At 33.1% G+C, this 16,549-nt stretch overlaps 2 protein-coding genes across 2 annotated transcripts; one reads left to right on the top strand and one right to left on the bottom strand.

The window, feature by feature from the left end:
* Positions 1–59: 59 nt before the first annotated feature.
* LOC105283010 (ras GTPase-activating-like protein IQGAP1) lies at positions 60–10,732 on the bottom strand. Its single transcript, XM_026975009.1, has 28 exons — positions 10,598–10,732; positions 10,120–10,210; positions 9,807–10,041; positions 9,577–9,721; positions 9,269–9,426; positions 9,035–9,169; positions 8,873–8,951; positions 8,704–8,798; positions 8,444–8,609; positions 8,200–8,360; positions 7,992–8,126; positions 7,751–7,907; positions 7,407–7,652; positions 7,138–7,301; positions 6,883–7,026; positions 6,474–6,809; positions 6,206–6,370; positions 6,019–6,132; positions 4,793–5,929; positions 4,574–4,703; positions 4,200–4,464; positions 3,799–4,077; positions 3,267–3,585; positions 1,570–1,727; positions 1,355–1,466; positions 1,137–1,261; positions 749–1,025; positions 60–655 (listed from the first exon to the last, which is right to left on the bottom strand). Exons 1-28 carry the CDS (start codon positions 10,635–10,637, stop codon positions 494–496), a joined length of 5,730 nt encoding a protein of 1,909 aa, XP_026830810.1. The 5' UTR covers positions 10,638–10,732; the 3' UTR covers positions 60–493.
* Positions 10,733–11,469: 737 nt separating this feature from the next.
* On the top strand, positions 11,470–15,781 carry LOC105283008. The gene is made up of 6 exons (XM_011345396.3): positions 11,470–11,980; positions 12,499–12,737; positions 13,177–13,499; positions 13,568–13,811; positions 14,324–14,604; positions 14,887–15,781. The coding sequence occupies exons 1-6, from the start codon at positions 11,845–11,847 to the stop codon at positions 15,119–15,121; spliced, it is 1,458 nt and encodes a 485-aa protein (XP_011343698.2). The 5' UTR covers positions 11,470–11,844; the 3' UTR covers positions 15,122–15,781.
* Positions 15,782–16,549: the final 768 nt, after the last annotated feature.

Genomic DNA, 16,549 nt, shown 5'->3' with positions numbered 1-16,549 from the left:
TTATTTTTGAAAGAGGGAAAAGAAAAGAGGGAAAGACAAAGTGCTATAGATCTGAATTCTGCTGACATAATTATATTTTCAACAATTCATAGTTGACACTTTTCATCTTCTACACATGCGCAAAAACATAAAGTAAATTTTATTGAAACAAAATTAATTTTTTTAACAAATTCATGACTATGATTATAATACTTGGTTAATAAACGTTTAATATATAAAATTGCGAGATTCTATTAATGCAAATGGATAGTCTTATTATGATATATAGTCTAAACATTTGTTTGGTTGCTGTTTAATATACATATACATATAATATCTTTTACATCACAGGTATATAAAGTCTTAAATTCCGGTTATAAAAAAAAGATTTTGAGAATTATATTTGTATAAAATTATATCGTATTCGAGACTAATATAACATATGACATTATATGTATATACATTAAATTAATTCATGCTACTTTTAATACTCGTGCGATTAATACTTGTGCATTCACATTTTCTCATACGTCTCTTCATAATCGCACGTTTTGCAAACATGCGTGTATGTATCATCCTCTTCGTTATATGTATCTTCTCCAAACTCGTGAATGTGCGACGCTTTTGTTGTTTTATCGTACAATGAACTTCTCACTTGCATTCGCAGCTGTTTAATCTTTGTACGATAAAATGTGTTATTAGTAAACACAGAGCGGAAAAGAACATAATAAAATTTCTTAAGATTTTATAGATGTAACCAATAAGATACCTTTTTATTGAATTTCTTGATCTTAGCTCCTTCCCGTTTGACATCGCGCATTTCTTTTTCTTTCAGCAAATTCTCCTCCGAGCCCCAAACTTGCAAAGCCCTCTGTTCGATTTGCAGATGCAGGTACAGTTTCATCTCGCCCCAATTCGCATTGTGAGGATTCTTGCGTATAATGTACTTCAGCGCGGGTTCCCGCTTATCAAGATCGCAATCCTTCAATAAATACTCTTGTTTAGCTTCTGTTTTGGTAATTAAAGAATGCTTCCCCTCCTTATCTCTAGAGCAAAAAAATTATGTTATATATATATTTAATTCTAACAAAATACACAAAAAAGAAATCAACTATTTAATAAACAACTGAGTGAATTTATTTGAATGCTGTTGTCACCTGCATTTATCGCAAACAGCAAGGTCGAACGTTTGCAGAAGATACGAGTCCCCAAATTTCTGTTTGCACTCCTCGCATTCATTAAATTTACCAATAACAGGATCTGGCTCCGTTCGAATCTTTAGCTAATTAAAATATAAAAATTCTTAATTATATTATTAAATATAAACGATATGATATCATATTATACAACCATATACATAATACATATTGTGTACCATTTGTTGTTCTAATTCATCGTTCTCTTCTATCAAAAATCCTCCACCGCTATCAATAACACGTTGTCCCTGCACTTTTATTGATCTTCCTTTTACAGAATCACTGTTGTCTCTATAATCAAATTATCAGTTAGAATAAAAAATATCTTTTAATCAAATTTATGGCTGAAGAAAATATTGTGTCATACATGTGTACACATGCATATGACATATACCTTGTATAAGGATGAGTTACAACTTTGGACTTTTTTAACAAGAGTGCTTTCTGACGATTTCTTTCCGCTCTCTCTTTAAGTTTTTTTTCTATCTCCATATTTTCTCCATTTTTGGTAGAATTATTTTCTATATTTTCCATTTTTGTAGCTGCCATTCTCTAATAAAAAATCACCTTTGTGCATGCATACTTTCCATTAATAATATATAAAAAAGATATTGTCACAAATATATTATGATACTCATACTATATAGATACATATAATTGTCAGCAATACTGGATAGTACTTGAGCTTTATAGGTAAATAGAGGACAAAACATAAACAAATGAAAAAGGATTAAATAAGAAAGGTTAAAATTTTAATAGCTTCAATCAGAGATCATCAAAGGACATTGCATTGTTTATTTAAAATGTGTGTTATAAATATTGATAAAATTATATATAAAATCTTGAGAGTGAAAAGCACACGTATCATTAACAGTGAGGTTATCTCGCACTTCGAATAATCTAAAATTTTTATGTTACGAAGCTAAGGTACAAAAAACTTATTACAAAGTCAAGAATTCAATATATATACACACCACTGAGTTATAATTCAAATAAGAGCTATAATAATTGTAGGAATTAGCGTAAATGTTCACAAGATCATATTTTCGAGCACACGCATCAACCGAAGACTTGTGTTCGTTTCACCTGCACATACTTGTACTTTCTACACTTGAAATATAGGAGAATTGAACTCAATTTTTATTTACATGTTCACACAAATTTTGTTAAATTAAGACCGGCTTTTTAATTCAGAAATAAAATTCTCATGAAAATCAAAACATCAACTTATTTCATATGCTTTATTAAATATTAATTTTTTTATTCTTTTGTTTGGTGCTATATACTAATTTTTAAATATATCTATGACATTACAACAAATTCTAGCCAGAGGATTTCTCTCTTAACGTATTTATAAATGGAACTTTTTAATAAAAAAAAAAAGAAAAAGGATCTTGGATTTCTAATTTCTAAATCAAATGAGACATCGATAAATCAAGAGGTATACTCGTTAACTTTTAGCGCTTTCTTTCGGATATTTTTCTTTCTTAATATTTGAAGATTTAATACGCAATAAAGTAAAAATAGTACAAAACATACTTATTAAAATTGATGTCTGTAATCTTACTCTCATTTACTAAAATTCTATGTTATAATATCCCTTATCATTCCATGTTATAACGAATAATCAATTTTGTAAGTCCATAATTTGAAGTCTGTATGATAATGTTCTTTCATCGAATAAACCTACGATTCGTGATATATACATAAAATACCAAATACCAAATGATGTTGTACTAATGGTAAACTAACTTTGAACGTGTATGAATACAATTATTTACAACATATATACCATATCGTAGACTAGATCGCTATTAAGCAGAGTTTTGTGATTTAAAAGCTAGTAATATCGCTGAAATGTTCTCGTCAAAAGAGTTATAGTAATTATCGTATTTCAGTGTGCATTGATAAAATATCGGACAAATTTCCAATTTGAAGACGTTGTCGCAGCAGTAGATTGCACGTATAAAACGCGTAAATCAACTTCGTTTTCTTAACTTTGGCCAAAGGACGTATCAACAGTAATCAACAATTTCTTTAGCTGCTTTTACCGTAAAATTTACGATTCAGTAAGTGTAAGAGCAGATTCACGTTGACTTTTGCTTTACCGAACATGTCCATACAAGACCTGCCTTCGTATTGCAGCTCAAGCAATTGCTGTATGCTGATTTCGAGTTTCTCTAATTCGACGCCCATGAATTTACAACGTACAACGAAAATACCGCTGTGTTCCGTTGGGCTTATCTCGAAAATCGTATTTTTCATCTCTGTCGGACTCAGCATTTGATTGGCATCCATCAGCACCCCCTTTTCTTGCAACTTCCAGGCGGAATACTTCACCGTCATCTTGGATCTTAATTTGCTCAACTTATATGTATCTTTATGCATCAATTCGTATGCACGAAGCGAACTGCAAAAGAATATAATATTTAATTAGTAAGTTGGTACATAATTAATAAGAGAGAGTTGGTGCAGAGATTTATCGCTTTTGTATTAAATTTCTTAAATGTGCATATTTCTTAAATAAATATAAAGTTTTTAGAACCGTCCGTAAAATTGAATGATAGCAAAAACTCAAGAAGAGCAAATAATATCTTTCTAATCGTAAAATATTAAATCGTACCTTTTCCCATGCAGATTTTGAAGGCAACGTTTTATGTACTCATTGTAGAAAACAACTTGCTCCTGATAGTATTTTGTCTTCTCGTCTAATCGTTCCTTAGTTGCGCGCAGTGTCTGTAGCTCCTTATCCCTCATAACGCGGTACTTGCTCTTGTTGCAAATGTCCTTCGCTATCGAGGTCACAATCGCCTGATAACCGTTCGCGCGCGAGACCCAACCTTCAAGTTCTAGTTTTTTAAGATACGCGCGTAATTGCATCTTGCAGTCGTTTATAGACGAACTGTTACACAAATAGTACTTATTTTACAACACTAATAAAATTATTTATAAATTATTACAACATTGATTTATGCGAACACATAAACGATTAAGATTTCAGCAAAAGAAAAGTATAAGTCTTACCTCTCGCGAATAACATTTAATGCCGGCGACACGGACGAATAGTCGAACAGTTTCATGCACATGGGAGAAGAAGTGGTTTCCAACGACTCTATCAAAGTCGGCTTTTTTAAGAAAGAGATAATCGAAACGAGCAACTCTTTCGCTTTTACAAAGAGATTGTTCAGGTTTGTGTCGTCGTTTGGTGGTAATTGAAACTTGTTAGTTAACACCAGACACACCTCCTGTTTACTGTATCGTGCCAGGTTCGCTTCGTATGTCGCATCAGCTACAGGAAAATAAATATTAAATAAATAATAAGAATATTGTACGTATTACTGATTTTCCTCGCTAACGTGAAAGTACAAGCACACAAAAAGTAGTTTATTTAATCTTACATATTCCAAGTAAAGATGCCACAGTCGGCGCTGGACCTAGATCATCCAATAAATCGTGCAAAGGCTCAGATGGATCTGGTGCTATTTGATCCTGATATGTTAGCAGTAAAGTATGTATTTCGCATAATTCCTGCAAAATATTCAATTTAAAAATCAAAGCTTATGCGCTATTTATCATCGACTGCTCAACACAATTAATATATTTACGATATTACTCACTTGTAGAGATATGCATATTTCCGGATTTTGTATGAGTGTAGCTTCCGTGTACTCGTGGATATTAAAGTGTTCCTCAAGATCCTCCACTTGACAACAGTATCGAAAAAAATTCTTAAACTTTTCGTGACAAACAATTATAAATTGATTGAGGCACTCCAAGTGCGGTGCCTCCTCGCCGAAGCCTTTCTTCGAAGTAGAAAACTGCAAGACTTTGGCTATGCTAGCTAGATTCTTTCTTTGACAGGAGGACAATGTCCTGTTGACCGGTAATGTGACAATGTCAAAGGTATCTGGTGCCACGATCGCCGCGTTAATGAAGTGATAGTAAATCAAATTGCCGACTGCTTTCAATACGTCCTTCTCGGGAGTTTGCGAGAACTTTTCCGTCAACGAATTGTACAAGACCTTCGACACATACAACATCCCGTAAGGAATCAGATCGCGGGACTGCGTAATCCTGTCTAAAAACTCGAGCGAGATCTTTTTCAATTGATTTATCGCCTTGGTGAGCGATTCTTGCACCGGAACGTGTTTCAGCGCCTCCTCCTGGGATACTGCGTGAGGCAAATCTACAGACTGGCCGGATTCCATTTCTAGCTGATTCCGCCAGAGCTTATATATGTCCACCGGATTTGTCTCCATGCATAAATCCTTTTCCTCCAGAACTTTTTCGATCAAGGGACCCAAGATCTGCTTCAGTGAGGACTGACCATTAAATTGTTTCGCGTAATTGACCACCATCTCGCGTACTAATGGCTTGCCGGTTAACACGTCGGAGGGTTGATGACAATTGCATCTAATGTCCTCTCTCAATGCACAGCCAAACAGTTTCAGCAGTAAATAATCCTCCCGCGTATTTGATCCGAAATTGAACAGCGTCAAAATGATATTTTTCAGGAACAGCTTGTTCGATTTGTTGCTGGGGGGCAAGTACAACAGCTTCGACAGATATTGTGGATTCGTCTGCAACGCGTAGAACAGATGTTGATAGCTCTCCAGCATCTTGCGACCTTCCTTCGTTAACGATTTCAGACCTTTATGCGCTGTACTAGCGACATCGCTTGAAGTATTTTGATCCTTATTCGCGCTCTTTTCCTTCGCGAGAGTATCCAAATTTTTTCCATGTGCTACTACATCCTAAATAGAGGCATATATTCATAATTCAATATAATACTCAGACTATAATGCAGACTAAAATGCAGAAAATTAAATCTCGAGAAATGTACCTGCAATGCTATTCTGTTTTGAATCAGCAATCCTATTTTGACATACATGTTATTCAACTGTTCGGACAGATTCTGATTGTGTCTTATACATTGGACGACTTCGTGTTTTAATTTCTAAAACAGACGATTATGTGAATAAAATTTCGATAGCATGTATAAATAATATGAAAGTTATCAGTTATCATACTTGTAATTCTAGGTCTTTATCGTAATCTTCCGCACTGAAACCCAATAGTGCCGAAAAATATCTGACTACAGGAAACGATGGCTTTTTTGAATATAATAATGAGTGGAAAGCTTTCCTCGACATTCTTCCACGCCACAAAGCTTGTATCTTTACTATTTTATCCTCCTATAATGCAGATATTTTACGATAATTATGGCGTATTGATAAAGAACGTAGCTGCTAATTAATCACTAATTAAAATATGTGATGCAAGAAGCTCAAAACTTACATATCTTTTATATCGACTTGATTTATCATCTGTGTCATTTATTTTATTTGTTTTTATATTTGAATATTTATTTTGATGGAATATTTCCTTTTGTCGATCTCTTTCCTCCAGCAATTTACAATACCGTTTACGTTGTCTAACGCATCTCCACCATGCTTGTATCATGATGATGTTTTCCAGATTATCATTGAAATAAAAGCGTCTGTCCATAATCTTTTTACGTAACAGATGTCCTCGCATACAAGCTTGCAATCCAATAAGTAACTTTTCATTGTATGGATAATTTTTCGTGCTATAATATTCATGTTGCTCCATCATAACGGACGTAATTATGTCCTACGAGTTTAATGAAAAATTGATGACAATATATTTTAATCATAATGAAATTCGAACCACGAAGTAAACTTACATTTATGTCATCTGCAGTGATGTAATAGCTTCTCTTAAAATTTGGTGGACGCTCCCATACATAGCTTTTGCCCTTCAAATCGATATAGACTATATTCCTTTCATTGGTAAAATGTGAAATATAAGAAAAGCTGTACCTTGCGCGCTACGGCAAAAATGTGTTAAACAATAATTGGATATATAATTATATATATATATATATATACACACACACACACACACGTACGCGCGCGTAAGTATCTTGTCTTTATATTACCATTCGCTGTTGTAATTGCTGTAATAGTAGAAAACATCTGTTTTGACATTCTTCTGTAAGCTCACTCAATCCTTCAACTACGTCGAGCATTTTAATACAACTGAATGTTTGCATCATATCATCATTTTCCAGATGTATATTAATATCGTACAAGAGGACAATCGCTGTAATCAATAATGGCATTATACAAATAATTTATACTTCTCATGATCAATGATACAATTTATAATACATAATATATCATGTACATATTACAATGCGCGACATACTTTCTTTGATTTTCTCGATTTCTGACTTAGCTGTCTTCGCTATTGTTTCAACGTCATCCAACCATAACTCGGATCCCTCAAATTTTTTCTCACCTAAACGTTTCTTAAGCAATTTTAAATAGAGCGGTGTATCGTATGAAAATACAGGTATATTGACCCTTGCGGTTATCACTTTCAAAGCTTTCATCATATTCTTGCAGTCGTCTGTTGCCACAGCTCGATTTATCTGATGTAAAATCTCTATAACTGTTCAAACAAAATAGATTATACGTCAATTTATTACGCATTAAGTTAATATCGTGTGATGAGTCACGCGTGATTTGTGCAATCTTTTCTAATCATACCTTCAAAATTATCATCGCATTCTTCATTTACCAACTCAATACATTCTTGAATATCACTATAAGTTAGTAAAGTACATTCTTCAGACGTTTCCAGCTTTCTCTGTCGCATTTTCATTAGTGCCTCAGTATATTTCACTTTATTCAATTCATCCAGTCCCTATATTGTGATTGCAGTACTATGTTAAATATTTTTCAGTTAAATACTTTGTAAAGAAACAATTATAGATTATTATATACTTACAAATAATCGCGCATCGTATTTCGACAATTTTTCATACACAAAGTCTGGATTTCCTGTGTCCACTGCTTTGGTAATAGCAGCAATAACGGATAGTACACGTAAGCTTACTTTGATGTCATCATGGGTAATATCAGTCTGTCAGATAAAATTTTCCCATATTAATCGAATATAATAACAACGTGCTGCTTCATTTTTAATTTTTATTTACCTGAAATTGTGTACGATCTTCCTTCATCTCCTGATAATACAAAGGAATTGCAAATTCGTCGATGTGACACACTTCAAGACAAGGACTTTGCAGAATCTCATGAAACTTTTTTATATCAGCAGATTCTAAAGCCATATTCAGACATTTCACAGTTTCATCCTCTGTAAAGAAATAAAAATTGTTTGAAATTTTCTATTCAGAGGAAGCCACTTATAAGGAAATTTTATGAAATGATGATGCTAACTTTTCTTGCGTGCCAGTGCAGTTTCATTTCCTTTGTCAATCACATCCTGAAAAATATTTGTCCACTCATAAAGGCTCTCGAATGAATCTATGCCATGCCATACGACCTTTGTGAGCACTAGCTTCAGCTCCTTTCTGTAATCCTCAACGTTTTCAACAACTATATTCTGCAATAATATAAATTTATTAATATTAATATTACAGTCAAAGATATGACAAATAGTCATTATGTTATACTTAAAAAGACATTTGTTGTTATACCTTGAACGATAACGTGGATGTCCTTAAGGCGGCTATTAATTTATTATCTTTTTCTTGCGACAGAGATGAAACGATAGATTCCAAGGCACAAGATTCTAAAATTTTACAATATAAATCAGATTCTTTCACAACTACGAAATTATCAATATTTATTTTATGGTATACTCACTATTCACGTAATTAATGCATTCTTGTATCTCTGCCTGCGTTAATAGTCCGTCGCACGCGTCTGCTACGTTACCATTGTTCTAAGCATTATTTAAATTACAAGATCAATGAGAGAAGGAAGAAAGATATTCATACGAAATTATGTGAGTGCAGAATCTCATACCTCGTGATATGATTCCTTTATCATTTTATTTTTAGCGTTCAACAATGTTGTAGTATATTTTTCTATGTATGCAGATTTAACGTTACTTAATTGCAACTCCTTACTTCGAAGTGCACGTAAAACTTTATCATTATCCTGTAATATATAAATGTAAAAAAAATATATGAATCAATAAATTATTATTTTATAACACAAGAATTGCATTATTCGTTAAACAAGACAAATCCAACATACATTATCTGTCACAGCTTGATTGACCGCTGATACAGCAGCCACAGGAGTGGTTGTATCTGTGGCTAAACTGTTTGTTAGTAGACCTCCTATTTTTTGGAAAGCAGGCATTTGAATTCCATGCTTTTGTAGTTCTCTACTTACAGAATCAATATCTTCCTCTAAAAGAGAATACAAATAATACAATGTATAATGAATGATACATAAAAATATAATAAATATTGTACTTTCCAAAATTAGAAAGGCATTTTAATAATTGCTTCTTTTAAATATATGACACAAAACCACATGACGTCAAACCAGACACGTACCAGAAAAATCTACTTTTCCATATAAATCCTGCATTGCTGGTGCTCTTCCTAGTTTGAATAGGTGTGTACTAAGAGCGTGGATACAATATATCACTCGTGGCATATTTTTCTTGTTGTACACATCTGTTGTTTCTGGCTGGAATATCTATAAAAACCAAATCGACAAATGTATTAATTTAATTATTGCTTACATTGTACTGCAAAGAAAATTGTCATATATAAACACGTACCAACGGTAGTTGAATCTGTTCCAAGAACTTCAGAAAATGATTTATGTTGTCCGTGTGTCGGAACTGTAATCCTGCTGCTTCGTACTTACACTGTTCCGCATCATAGATTTTACTTAATGGCAAGGCATCAGGTGTTATAAAGTGAGCAAGTTTAGCTAGGTAAACGCCATTGCGAAGATTTTCCTCCATCTCGATTGTCGCAGGCAATGATTCGTTTAAACAAGCTTCCATCCATCTGCGTAATGATATGATGTAAATGTAGTGTTTCTTTTCATTAAATAGTATGTATATATCTATGTAACTTTTATATTACTTCTTGGCTTCCTCCAGGTGACAAAGATACTCATATGCCAATGTTTCTTTGCGTTGTTCGTCTATTTCTTCTGCTGACTTTCTTATATTATCTAAAATATAATGAGATATAGTTATATTTGCTTCTAAGTAAACTTGTAATCAAGAAGAATGAATTACGTATACATTCAGATGCATCCTATAAATAATTTTTAAGATGCTAAACAAGAGCTATGTTGTTTTACCAGATGCATATACACATACAATATTTATACGTGCATCATGTAAATTTACAATAATCTCTTTGACTTATTTATTGATATTTAATGTTTCAATGAGTATTTACAAGAGAATCATGAAAGAGAGAAGGAGAAAGAGAGAAAGCGTGAAAGGAAAGGAATAAATTCGCAATTTGTTCACGATATATTTTTCGCGATACGTTTTTCGTATCGTTAATCAATATAATAAAGTATAATAATATACAGCGTTAATATTCTCACCTATTCCATTTTCTGTCGAAATGTCACCTGCATTAACCATTTTGTAGAAAAATACGAGCACGCACAACTGTCATACGAAAACCCAACAGCAAACAGGTGAAAAACATCGAGGAATACGTTAGATTCTCTCGAATTTAAAATTTGTTGTCTCGTGGCGACACTGATCAGTGCTGACAACGTGGCAGAAGGAAACAAACATAGACCATAAGGTGGTGCCTTTAGATGGAAGTGTCGAGAGTCAAAGCGTCAGAAGATATGCGCATGCGTAGCGCGTAAAAATTTGACGTATCCAATTTTGATTGGTCCTCTAGATCTGGACAATTCCCGCTCATATTTAAATATTTCAGCAACACAAAAAATAAACAATGCAGCACATCCATCTATTATCTGTTTTAATTTTTTATATATTTTAGAATATATTTTGCAGCGTTGTAAATTGAGATTGAGTAAATTTATTAGAGAGATAGTAATTAGAATAGGTTAAGTGAAATAATTTGTATTATATATAAATATTTGCAACAGTTTTTAAAGGCAGAATTTAAGCCTAAGCTATGTTTTTAGGAATATTTTGAATAATTTTGATAAAATGCATGTATCATCAAATCGAAAATTTATCCTTTTTCTTAGTAATTATTTGTCGTTTGATTCGAATTTTTTTACATAACTAATTGCCAGACTGCAACTTGCACAACATAGGTTTAAATGACGTTGAAGCGAGTGATGAGAATTGGATGAACATAATAAGAGAGGAGGATAAGGAAGAAACGCAAACACAGCACCGAGGGGGAAGGAAGGCACGGACGGAGATAAAGTGGTTGACCCTCGCCCCTCAATGACCTATCAGAGATATCATTCTACTAAATTCACTGACGTACCTCTTCGTTCAGTCAAACGCGCGCACGCACGCCTATATTGTACCAGTCGGTTGCCGATTATGTCGCTCGTCGTTATTCGTTGCTAAATATCTACTGGAAGAAAAAGATCAAGGAAAACGTGACATAAATTAACTATAGAAAAATAAACCCTTGTGAAATTAATTAAAATATTAATTTTTAAGGACGCAAGAAAAAGAGTTTTTGAAGGAATTTCTGAAGAAGAAATTATAAAGAGAAAGAAGTGAAAAGGACTGTAAAAAATCAACTTAGTTTTAATATTAAAAAATAATATCTGTGCTGATTGAGTGAATATTAAGTTTTGACTGATACATTAATTGCATCAATATTTTTGGAAGAAGAAAAAACAAAACCATGTGGTGCAAATTACGTTCCGTTCAATCGAATATACAAATGCATGTGGTCATCTTCTTAATGATATGCTATTTCCTATGTCCTCTATGTTCGAGCGAAGAGCCAAAAGTGGACGATGTCACATTATCTTCGATAAGTATGATAATTTCCAATTAATCTGTTATGATATATCTAATAATAGTTGCTTTTTACGATTTAAAAATTTAATTAACACAAACTTTAAAAGATTAATTTTTATGATAAAATATAGATATTGTGCTTATGATAAATTATATATAGATATATTGACGTGTTATAATTGCACTATTTGTATCTAATGTACTGCGTCTAATATTTGTTACGTAGATGATCCATTTTCTTTGCGCAATACGTTCAAAGAAAACGGTAGCATAAATTGTATAAAACGTAATTCCATAATTTGTAAATGTTATACATTAATTTATTGAAAGAGTAATTAATCCTTAATTAAAACAACTTATATCTTTAACAAAAATTTTGTATAATTTCAAAATTGAAAATTTTCATATTATTTGAGCATGATTTGAATATATCATTTAATATTATTAGTTTTCAAATATTATTTATCATACTCTCTTATTTATCACTTAATATTACCATTATTATTCTTAGTTATGCAAAATATATATTTTTTAGACAAAAGTGCAATCGCAATAGGCGAACAGCGGCTTGGAGATCAAATTCGTGCATTCTTAAAGCATTATCAACAAGACGATCCTGTTGGACTTCCGGGAGCACCGATACCCGATCCGATGCCAGTACCAGATATGAAGCATTCCTTTTCCATATATACAATGAATTTCAGACAAATAAACGTTTACGGATTGTCCAAGTTCCGTATCGAACATGTAGAATCAGAACTGGCTCGCATGCAGGTAAATAAAAACCTCGTTAAACAAAAATACATAGAAATAAAAGAGAGGAAAGAACAGATAAAAGAATATTAGAACGATTCAGATATGATCTCGTTTCCAAGTGTTCTACATTATTTTTTACAATTATATACACAGTTATGTATAATTATAAAATCTGGCGCATCAATGCGAAGTACATAAAACTTATGGAATGTCCGTATCATATTTCATGCAAACGTAATAGAAACATGATAACTGCTGGTGCCGTAATGCTATATAATAAGAATGAAAAGAACATTGGCATACAAAACAGTACGAAAATCAATGTTATTATGCAAGAATTTTAAATTAAATTAGAATTTTTAATTTAAATTAAATAATCTACCTGCTGTAAAATATGCTTATTTCGACGTTTTTATCACAAGTGTAAAATGTAAAGGTAAAAGTGTGTATGTTTAAGGTGTCCGTCGCAGTAAGCATCGATAAGCTCGATATTCGCGGATTATACACGCTAGCATCCTGGCTCTCCAGATCTGCAGGTGATTTTACGGTGGAACTCACTGGCGTGAACGTTCAGGGTATTGCCAGGCTAGAAGTTGGCCCTGGCGGCAAATTACAGGCCCAGGACATCGATATGGATCTAACGTTTGAGAAAATTGATTTAGACTTTAAGAATTTAGGATTCCTCGGTTCGGTTTTCCAAGGTGTTATCAATTCCGTCGGTGCCTTCATTTTTGACAGCATTAAACCCTTTATATTGAAGGAAGTGAATGGAAACGTGAAGTACGACACTTTTACTATTCCTATTTTTTTCTGCTGGATAATTTATAATAATTCACAGCATATTTCAGAGGTGAAGTAAACAAGCAAATATCCCAATTACCGCAATATTTCCCTAATTCGATTTCACCATTCGACATGGCGATCGCGGAAACTCGCAAACAAGTTTCTCAAATGGGCTATGATCCGTATAGACTGAAGGATTACAGTCAAAGTGTCGGCATATTTACCGTCACATCGTCACACACCTGGATCACTGGACTAGCTAGTTTTTACCGCATGGGAAACATAACTATTACCATGGAGAAGGGAACTGTAAGTGACTTTTTAAAAGTTCTATAATCATAAAAAAATCTACGTAAATTTTAAGCATGCAATGTATCAAACTGAATTTAATTAAATTAATTTAATTGAAAAGTAGATTTCAATTGAAAAGTTTTAAAAGTGTTTTCAACAACAAGAGCATTACTGAAATAAAAACACAGAAAAATTCCATGTTTTAAGAGAATTTGTAATTTATGATAATCAATTTGGATGAACAAACATGTGTGTAAAGTTTAGATTTTGTCTAACGAATATCTAGCGGACTGATCGCATCACCGTGTCATATAAACATGGTGTGTGATACTGATGTGCAAAGCAATTTTATTTCATTATCATAATTGCATTGATCGTCATACAATATTACGTAAGGTTCGATATGCTTCAATGCGGCGCACTTGGCGATCGAGAAAACGCAAAACGTGATCGGTTTTGGGTTCCACGTGCATGCGTGGGCAACGTTTTCTCGCTGCACAGCGGTTCATGCATATTATAATGCTTTACAGATGTACGCGCTTTTGGATATCGGTACCCAGAGGCTGGAAGGTAAGACGCACTGGGAGGTGAGCGTGATCGGTGGCGTTCTGTCACGCGCCGGCACTGTGTCCTTCACCGTAGAATACTTCCGAGTGCAGTTAAAGCTAGGCCAACCGTTGGACACGCGAAAACGCGCTGCGCTAGAGGACCTTGAACTCGAACTGGGCAACATTCAGTCGAGAATCCATGGCGCCGGCACCCTTGATTATCTTATGGAAGCGATGATTAATATACTGCCGAACCTTTTAAGGTAATGATCGTGGCTTTGTAAGATATGCATCTAGCGCTGATTCTCAAGGCGAACTCCATAATAGATGATTCTCTAATTCCGATCGAATGATAATGAGACGTACCCATAAACAAGAAAATTGGTACCATTAATTACATCTGTCGTTACAAGAAAACTGTTACATATATCTTTTATTCTTAAATGTTGTAAAAATTGTTTTCTTTAATTATTTTTTAATGTCGAAATATTATAACGTTAAAACAATACATTTTGTACGTATTTCTGGTACATTTACTTTCGCAGATATCAAATCATGGACGCGATTGAGGGACCATTAAAAAGACGTATACAAGAGGAATTGAACAAGATAGATGTTGAGAGATTGATCGACGAAAGGATTCCGGAGATAGAAAAGCAAGCTAGATGGATGCAGAACTTTATGCCCGCAGAGAAGATCGTTCTGGAGGAACCGATGCCGCCACAGGATCAAGATCAGAGCCCGTTCTCTGAGAGCGAGGAAGATCGAGGACCATCATAAAAAAACAACTAACAATTAAGTAGTGAAATATGGGACAAAATATATAATTTTTATATATACATATATATATAGTATGTTTCCATGTGTGTATATAGAATATCCCATGATAAACTGCACATGTTAACAACCGCGCACCGCAAACTCACATCGAACTCTTTGATTTAGGTGAAATTTTATAGATGTATAATAAAATAAAATTAATTTCAATTGTAACTCCATTCTTAGCTTTGAGCACCTGCAATTATCATGTGTTTATAGGAAGGTTTTCTGCTTGAATTGATCCCAACTACTGTTAGTATGTACAATGAGATATCCTATATATGTTCCACGAATGTATTCTATAATGTATATATATATATATGTATTTATTCTCTTGTATGTGTAAATATATATATGTACATGCATTGTGAACCTTTAAATTGTTTGTTTCCTGTGTTATGTAATGAACCCTGTGTTACGAATTACGAATAGAATGCCGTCGTAAATATAGATCGCCGTTAAATTGAACTTTACAGCATACAAATAGATAAAAAAAGATAATGACATGTCCATGATCTTGTGACGTATTTTTCAAGTTTAGCAAGCTTTTACGAATATACACGATTTGTGTCAACTATAGAGTTCGATCATTTAAATCAGAATAAATTGATAAAATTTTTATTACGATGTGCTCTTCTTTTATATGTCGTCTTGTTTTATCGATTCATCATGAAACACTAATCTAAATATTAATAATAAATTGTAAAACTCACACACACATAAGGGTTTAAAGAGTAATAGTGCTAAAAAATAAAATAACGTTTAAAATTAAATAAAATCTTTAATGAAAAATGTATTAACAATATGGTACATGTATTATACAGAAGAATTATTATAATTCTCTAAGAAGCAAATGTAGCTACAAAAATTTCGCACAATTACCTTAATAGTGAATGTAGTGTAATCGATTAAATATTATAATCACTTGTTTCAAGATACGACTAGGAAACTATATTACATAACGCTCTTACGTTTATATTACCATTCTTTCCAATGAGTAATCAATACAGCGTGATTTGCTTATGCCGTTTTTGTGCATCTTACATAACTTGCGTTCCTTGCCAAAAGAGTCATTGTTACATAAGCGACTTATAAGTGCATAAGTACAAACTTGGACTTAATTAAGCTGATATGATAATACGAATAAGTTAAACGAACATTTATACAAGAGTGAGCTCTACAAACTCTACATCGCAGTTACAATTATTTTCAGCTGGCAAAGTTACAATATAGTGATTAAATCATGAAACTTTAAACGATATTATTTTCAGTGCAAGATTTCTAAAAGACATCCTGTATATCACATACACAGAACACCATATATCAGCAAGATTCGTGATATTAATTCGTCGTATTGTGCCTAATACTAGACATCCATAAAAAACTGGC

This window comes from Ooceraea biroi, chromosome 14 (assembly GCF_003672135.1).
Source record: "Ooceraea biroi isolate clonal line C1 chromosome 14, Obir_v5.4, whole genome shotgun sequence".
Lineage (NCBI taxonomy): Eukaryota > Metazoa > Arthropoda > Insecta > Hymenoptera > Formicidae > Ooceraea > Ooceraea biroi.
Note: the sequence above shows the minus strand (reverse complement) of the source record. Positions and strands in the feature narration are given on the sequence as shown.